Source organism: Garra rufa, chromosome 10 (genome assembly GCF_049309525.1).
Source record: "Garra rufa chromosome 10, GarRuf1.0, whole genome shotgun sequence".
Lineage (NCBI taxonomy): Eukaryota > Metazoa > Chordata > Actinopteri > Cypriniformes > Cyprinidae > Garra > Garra rufa.
The window spans coordinates 38626545-38635482 of NC_133370.1; the positions used below are offsets into that span (position 1 = coordinate 38626545).

At 36.4% G+C, this 8938-nt stretch overlaps 1 protein-coding gene across 1 annotated transcript; it reads left to right on the forward strand.

Annotated features, from left to right (window-relative positions):
* The first annotated feature begins 446 nt into the window (after positions 1-446).
* On the forward strand, positions 447-7662 carry ptchd3b (patched domain containing 3b). Its single transcript, XM_073849446.1, has 4 exons — positions 447-1166; positions 2495-2616; positions 2708-2853; positions 6128-7662. Exons 1-4 carry the CDS (start codon positions 447-449, stop codon positions 7660-7662), a joined length of 2523 nt encoding a protein of 840 aa, XP_073705547.1.
* Positions 7663-8938: the final 1276 nt, after the last annotated feature.

The following is an 8938-nucleotide window of genomic DNA, read 5'->3' on the forward strand; positions in this document are numbered from 1 at the left end:
TCACAATTTTAGGTATAGAATGCATGATTTATATTTCAGTTAAACAGAAGTTTGATCCAGGTATTTTATGTTTTTTTTTTCTTCATGTTGAGATCAGATCTTTGTATTGATTATGCTCTTTGAGGTTATGCAAATTAAATACAAAAATCCCACTGGATTATCACAATTAATGATCAAAGGAATATCTGTAAACATCTTATTTTACATTGGCACACTAAAGCAAAATATACACTTAAAACATTTAATTTAAATTTTGGTGAAATATAACTTGTATAGGCTATAGATACAAGCACAATTATGCATACTCCACCCCAAAAAGAGGGCATGTAATACACTTAAATAGCTACTTAAAATAACAAAATAAGGTGGTTGTACATATTCAAATGAGCCATATATAATCTCCTTGCCGCCAGATGTACAGGTCAGTGCACATCTCTGCAGTAGTCATGGTGTCCTGCATCACAGACTGCATTGAGAAGCCCATCCGACTTTGTTTTGAAAGAGTCGGTAAATTCGTAGGGCTCCATCCGTGGTGGTTTGTCACTTTACCGCTGGCGGTGTCCGCAGGTCTCGGAGGAGGATTTTACTTTTTGAACGACCTGAAATCCAATGACATAGTGGAGCAGTTTACACCGAAAAACGGCCGCGCTAAAGTTGAGAGGCGTTTCTTTAAAAAAACTTTTCCACAAGTTGACTCAAAATTTTCGATTTTACGACTGAACACTGACGGGGTTTTTGCGTCTTTGATATTCTCCTCTCAGACAAACATACTCGGTGTTGCCGCACTAGAGGAGGTTATCCGCATAGATGGAGAAGTTAGAGAAATCACCGCAACTCACGACGCACAGCAATTTGTGTTTTCGGATATTTGCGCAACTGTGAACGGATCATGCAACTCTAACGTACTGCTTGATGTTTTAAATTACAATGCCAGCAACATTCATTTTGTCAAAATATCGTATCCTGAGTACTGTCACTCCGAACTCAACTGTATCCACATGGGAAACATCATTAGTAAGGTGGAGGTGGACAACAGTGGAGTTGTTCAAAGTGCCAAAGCAATGAGACTTTTCTATTATCTGCAAGAGAGCAATAATACACTGGAAGATGCCTGGCTTCAAGAACTGATAGACTTGCTCTCAAATGTAACGACATCTGAAACAGAAGTAAGTAGGCTATCTTTGTAGTCACTATTTGTTTGAATCTGTTTGTCCATTATGTTAAAAATGTCCAGGTTTAAATCTTCTAATAAATTCCATATAAACATACCCAGTGAATTCAAAGAATGCTACATCAAAGATTAATTTGGTGAAATCTAAACTGACTCAATTACAATAACATTTTAACTCTAAAATTCTAAATTATGGAACACATTAATGTTGCATATTTTTGGGCATGTCACATAAAAGTGCTTAAAGAGTAGATCACTTTCAGAACAAAAATTTGTATGTACTTACCTCCTTGTCATCCAAGATGTTAATGTCTTTCTTTCTTCAGTCATAAAGAAATCACATTTTTTGAGGAAAACATTTCAGGATTTCTGTTTATTTATTGGATATGTATGTTTCCCCTGAGTTTGAACTTCCAAAATGCAGTATAAATGCAGCTTCAAATGGTCTTATCTAGCAAAATGATTGGTTATTTTCTAAAAAAATAATAATAATAATTTCTATACTTTTTAACCGCAAACGCTCGTCTTGGTCTAGCTCTGCGTATTTCTGTTTATGACAGTTAGGGTATGTCGATAAACTGTCATTCTACATCGCTGCAGAAGTACCGACCCAGTGTTTACAAAGTGAACATAAAAGAAAGGTCAAACACCCTTTACAAAAAAAAAAAAAAGATAAAACAGCGATAGGGCGATTCTGAAGTTCGAATTGAAAATGAGATTGGAGTTTTCAAACCTTACCATCATAAACAGGAATACACACAGTTCACGCAGAGCTAGACCAAGACGAGCATTAAAAAGTATATAAATTGTACATTTCTTTACAAAATAACCGATCGTTTCGCTAGATAAGACCCTTCTTTTTTGGCTGGGATCGTTTAGAGCCCTTTGAAGTTGCATTTAAACTGCATTTTAAAAGTTCAAACTCGGGGGCACCATAGAAGTCCACTATATGGAGAGAAATCCTGAAATGTATTCCTTAAAAACATAATTTCTTTACGACTAAAGAAAGAAAGACATGAACATCTTGGATATCAAGGGGGTGTGTACATTATCTGTAAATGTTTGTTCTGGTAGTTAACTACTCCTTTAACCCTGCATATTCAGTGGAAAAAAGCTGACACTTCAGCCACACTTACGACACTGCATTATATGTATACTATCAAATGGCATTTGCAAGCATTTTATGTAATGTTTTGTAATTTAATTGTAATTAAATTTTTATAATTGGGGGGGGGGGGGGGGGTTCTGTATCTCATACTGTGATTTTTAGTCTAATAAATCCTAATCTTAAATATGTGACTAAATGATAATTCTTTTTCTTAGGTATCTTATTTCACATCCATGTCAAGACAAAAGGAGTTTGAGAAGAGCACCCAATCTGTCACTAAACTTTTTGCGATTACTTATTTTCTTGCCATCTCATTTTCAATAATATCTTGCCTGAGGTTTGTGTAATACTGATCATGACCTAAAAAAAACTAATTGTAAAAAATATGAATTGTAAATAGTTATGCATTATTTCATTTCACTCAACAGGTTTGACAACGTGAGGAATAAAACATGGGTGGCTTCTCTTGGAGTTTTCTCCACTGCACAAGCTGTGCTCTCCAGCTTTGGGTTGTTGTTACTCATAAAGGTGCCATTTGTTATTACTGTGGCATCTTCTCCATTCCTTATTCTTGGTAAGATACTGTATCTTAAAAGCAGCAATTACAGGGGTTCAAGATTTAAGGCATTTAAGCACATATGAAAAAAAGCTTCATGTAGCAAGCCAAATCAAACCAATCAATCAATCAATGATTTAAAAAACTATTTTTGGCAAATCCAGGGAATTTACCATAGAAATATTATGTTTTTAATGTTTATGACTGTTACAGCACCAGCTGTGGTCCGATCTTTGCATGCTTGTTTAATGGTTGTTTACAATCACAAGTCGCATGTGCTCAACCAGGTTTCATAATGTTTTGAGTTTTCCCTTTGGCTTCATAGGATTTTGGGTAAATTTGGACTAGTTCGCAAAAGTAGCTTTTTTCATCTTCTCAATCATTTAAAGGGGCTATATGTAACTTTCTGAAATTTAAACTCGAGTCTGACACCTGTGGCCAAAAAACAGAACTGCTCTTCCTTTCTGCTCGCTCTCGCAGCGCGCGCTCGTACGTGTACACTTCACAAATCAACCGCTGCAAAGAAGTAAGAGCAGTCAAATACATATATTGTTTGAGAAACTAAGTTTGTTTGCAATATATATGACTAGCGGTGGTGGCAGAGTGATCTGAAACGTTTAACATGAACGCGCTTGATGTCACATCCGCAGACAGCGCGCGAAAAATCCGACCCGACAGAAAATAGGAAAAATAGGATACAGGCTTATAGGTGCACCCGCTGTGAGCTGACAAGGTCAGTATGCTCATCAAGAGATGTTTGAGTCATAAATGGTCAAATAAAAAGGCTATTGTTACGTTTATTTTGGGGAAAAAGTTACATATAGCCCCTTTAACAAACGATTTCATTTACAGCAGTGGTTCTAAAGGCAAAGTTGTCTGGAATGAGGAGTTCCAACATAATATGACACGAGTATCGTGTGTATGTGCAAAAAAACATCCAATGTACAATTGTTTACACCCTTGAATACTGGGTGCTCAAACTTCATCGGCCAATGGCAATTTTTGTCCTGTGACCTCAGACTGCACTCTTACATAAGTGTTCTCAGTTTGGCGAATAGATCTCATTCCATTCAGGAGTTATAGGCATTTTACTAAAACAGGCCCCGCCCCTTTTGAATGTTTTGGCATTCTTTTGTGACAGTTCAACTTTTTTTTGATAATTATTGATATTAAAATCTCTCTACACCGGTTTTAATCCAATCGGGTGAAAAACCTAGGACTAGTATGCAAAAGTATGTTTTTCCCAAAATACCCAAAATACCCCAAAATTTCGACAAAAACATAACAGACTTGAGCCTGCGACTGACGGTTTAGGAGTTATGAGCGATTTTGTTCTTTTGATCGCTGTAGCACCTCCATCAGACTGATTAGGGCAAGCCTTGGTGACGTTGCTGGCGGTACTACCATCCATCCAGGTTTCAAGTCTCTACGATTTAGCGTTTAGTCTGCACAATCAGTTTTACGTGGAGATTGCTGATCCTTGACCATTCTAATAGTTACAATAGGGTTTCAGAGGGATGGTAATACTCACACCGTCTACAACGTCACTAAGGCTTACCCCAGTTGGCCTGACGGCGAAGCATTTTTTGGAAAAACCTACTTATGCGAACCAGTTCTAGGTCTTTTACCCAATCTGAACCAAAGCAGTGCATGAAGATTCTCTAAAGACGGAATATCAATAGTTATACAAATTTGAATAGAGTTTGAATAGAGGCAGGGCTGCCTTTACTAAAACAGCTATAACTTTTGAATGGAACAAGATATCTTTGCCAAACTCAAAACGCATATGTAAGAGCCTAATCTATGATCACATGAAGAAAGTCATGGAGCTTGGCCACTTGGTGGCGCTATAAGGGGGGAAAAAAAACCATAAAAACCATAACTGTGCAACCGTTTGTCCTATCGATGTGAGAATTGGTACACAAGGTCTTGGTCCAAAGTGACACAACTGTCTATAAGGACATTTGCATATCTTAAAAAACATGGCCGCCATAGGCAGATGAACTTTGAGCACCTATTAGATAAGGTTAACGAAGGCCGATCGGAACGAAACTCGGTAGCCCATAAGGTCTGTAAGAAATTTGAAAGAAAAAGAAAAATTGGCCACTGGGGAGGCAATATTGGATTTTTCAACGATTGTATATTACATGTTTTTTTTTCTTTGTTTTTTTTTTTACACATATGCACAATATTTTTATCATGATAGACCTCCTCATTCTGAGCAACTTTTCCTGTAGAACCACTGCCGTCAATCAAACCGTTTGTTAAATGATTGAGAAAATGTAAAAAAACCTACTTTTGCGAACTAGTCCTAGATTTTTCGCTAGAAAAAGTCTAGAAAAAAAACTGCAGTGCAATTCTCTGGGCTCTCTAAGTCAATAATTATCAAACAAATGTTGAAATTTACCCTTTAGCAAGCTTTAACAGGGTCGTTTAGAAAAGGGGCCTGTCCAAATATTCCCTAAAGCCTAAATGAAAACTCAAAACTTCACAAAACCTGGTGAGCACATGCAACGGGTGATTCTAAACAAGCATGCAAAATGTTAGGCAGATCAGACCACTATATGGCACTATAACAGTCATAAATGTTATAAACATCATACTTCTATGGTAAATAACCTGGATTTGCCAAAAATTTCTTTTTTAATCAAGTCAGGCTTCATAAATAATATGTAATGTCTTTTTTCATACGTGTTTAAATGCCTCAAAGTGCTTGAACCCTGGTAATTACTGCTTGCAGCTATATTGTTTATTATCTTTACTTCTGAACTGATGATAATAACAGCAAGGTCTAAATTTGTTACAGCTGTTCTGACTGCACAGAAATAAATTGGTCCCTAAACTAAATTGTTACCTAAATACCTATTTAGGAATACACAATCCCAGTCTAAAGTGTTGATATATATTATTTATGTTATATTACAGCCCAAAAATATTGAACATTTAGAATATTTCAATTTACTGAAACAATTTTTAACACTTTGAGGCAAAGCTCATTTTTAGAAGACCCACTGGCACAGCATCTGATACACTTTGCCTGATACACGCTACTATTTTTTATTACTATGAAAAATGCTTAATTTAACAATTTACATGGTTTTATACATGTACAACTGACTAATATGCATAATATGCATTTTGAGACATAGACAGATTTTCAGTGCCATATAGAACATACAGCTGTATATATGATGAACTCTTTCTAAATATGGCCATGTGATTAAAAAAGGCTATATTTCATATTCTCTTTAACTGACAGATTTTTATTCCAAGATGTGAAACTGTTTTTTAGGAATCGGTATCGATGACATGTTCATCATGATCTCCAGCTGGCAACGAACTAACATTCAAGACCCGGTGCCAAAGCGCATGGCTGATACCTACAGGGAGGCAGCCGTTTCCATTACTATCACAACCCTGACTGACGTGCTAGCCTTCTACCTTAGCTACGGCAATCCCTTTGGCTCTGTTCAGTCTTTCTGTCTGTATGCAGGCACAGCCATCTTGTTCTGCTACTTCTATAACATCACTTTTTTCGGAGCTTGTCTGGCTCTGAATGGCAGAAGGGAAGGGGCGAACAGACACTGGTTGACTTGCATGAAGGTCCCAGATGAGGTCCCACCAGGACGGTCTAAAGTGTATACTCTCTGCTGTGTTGGAGGATCTTACGACCATAACACAGGAACTGAGGAGGAGCACCCAATGACACTGTTCTTCAGGAAGTACTATGGACCATTTTTGACAACAGTTTGGAGTAAGGCATTAGTCATTGTTATTTACTTAACGTACATCACTGTTAGTGTTTATGGTTGCCTCCAACTCAAGGAAGGAATTGATCTCAAGAACCTAGCTCTTGATAAATCCTACATCGTCCAGTACTATGAAGCTGAAAAGGCATACTTTGATTATTATGGTCCAAACGTAATGTTAGCCATCAATGACACATTTCCATATTGGGAGGAGAGTCAACGTAATCAACTTGAGTCGTGTATTGTACAGTTTCAGGAGTTGAATTTTGTTAAGAACTTGTCGACATCTTGGCTTCATTCCTTTGAAAAGTATTCAGAGGAACACAATAATAACATCAGCTCAGAAGGTCAATTTAAAACACATCTTTATGAGTTTCTGGACCACCAACCAATGCTCAAACAGGATGTAAACATAACCAATAATGAAATAACTTCTTCACGTCTGTTTCTTCAGACAGTTGTTCAGAATTCAACAGAGAAGATCATATTGAACTCATTACGGGAGACAGCAGAGAGTTGTCCATGTCCACTGTTGGTCTACCATCCAGCGTTTATATATCATGATCAATACACAGTAATAGGGAATATCACTCTTCAGACCGTGATTGTGGCAACCCTAGTAATGCTGGTCATATCCCTCATGCTGATTCCAAATCCTCTTTGTGCCTTGTGGGTGGCCTTTGCCATCGCTTCAGTCATTTTGGGAGTAACCGGCTTTATGGCACTGCTAAACATTAGTCTTGATTCAATCTCCATGATAAACTTGGTCATTAGTATTGGCTTTTCTGTGGATTTCTCTGCTCATATCTCCTACACATTTGTGTCCAGTACTAAGGCCGATGTGAACGAAAGAGTTGTGGAGGCAATGACACACCTGGGCTATCCCATACTTCAAGGGGCTCTGTCTACAGTTGTGGGTGTGGTTGTGCTTTCAGCTTCCAGCAGCTATATATTCAGAACATTCTTCACCATTGTGCTCCTGGTCATTACTTTTGGGCTACTTCATGGGATTGCTTTTATTCCAGTATTTCTAACTTTCTTTAGATTTTTCCACACATTATGGCAGCCGCAGCAATGAATTCAAAAATCAAACGTATGCTTTTTCTTCTCATTTTCAATATAATTGTGAAATTAACATTTCTTTGAATAAAAAGTATTAAAAAAAAAACAATTTCTTGTCAAGTGTGTTGTTTTAAATGTCTTCCACAATTTTTATCATAGACATGCGCAATAAAGTTGTTGTAATCAGTGCTGAGAAGTAACTGATTACATGTAATCTGGATTACAGTACTTGTACCTGTAATTAGATTAAATTACATTTAAAAATACTCGTAATCTGGCTACAGTTACTTTTTTTATGGATTACATGATTGCATATTATTTACACAACAGCAATAAATTCATAATTTATTGATTCTCCATGATTTTTTAAATATTCCTCTCTAAAATAGCGTACTGCTTATTTACATTCAGAAAGTCTTCCAAGTTTTGTGGACATTCACACATAGATCAGTCATTATTCGGGCGGGGGGGGGGGGGGGGTAGCATTTGACCACTGATTTACAAAAATCATTTCAGATTTAATTAGTTTCAACATTGCATCAACTACTAATGAACACATTTTTATTTAAACGATCACTCTGTAAGTTATTTAACCATGCATTTCTGTCTTTGGAAGGCTATTGTCTTTGAAACACATTACAATTCTTTAAAACTAAAACTTTTTTGTCATCTGATACTCGTTTACCTACAATATTTACAGTTGAGGTCAAGTTTACACAGAAGGATTCATACAAAAATTTTATTTTTTTATTTAGTACTGACCTGTATCAGATATTTCACATAAAAAAACATTTACATATAGTACACAAGAGCAAATAATAAATGAATTTATCATTTTAAATGACCCTGTTCAAAAAAAGTTTACACACATCCTGAACAGTTAAACTACCCGCTGTTCTTCAGAAAAACCCTTCAGGTCCCACAAATTCTTTGGGTTTTCAGCATTTGTGTGTATTTGAACCCTTTCCAACAATGACTATGATTTTAAGATCCATCTTTTTACACTGAGAACAACTGAGGGACTCTCATGCAATTATTACAGAAGGTTCAAATGCTCACTGATGTTTTAGAATGAAAAACAATGCATTAAGAGTCAGGGGGTGAAAACTTTTTGAATTTCAAGATCAGAGAAAATTAATATCAAAAGTTGTTTTGTTTTCTGGGAAACATGCATCTTCTGTAGCTTCTAAAGAGCAGTACTAAATGAAAAATATATATATGACATCTAGGCAAAATAAGAAAAATCTTGATTCTGTTCAAAAGTTTACACCCCTGGCTCTTAAAGGTTGTAT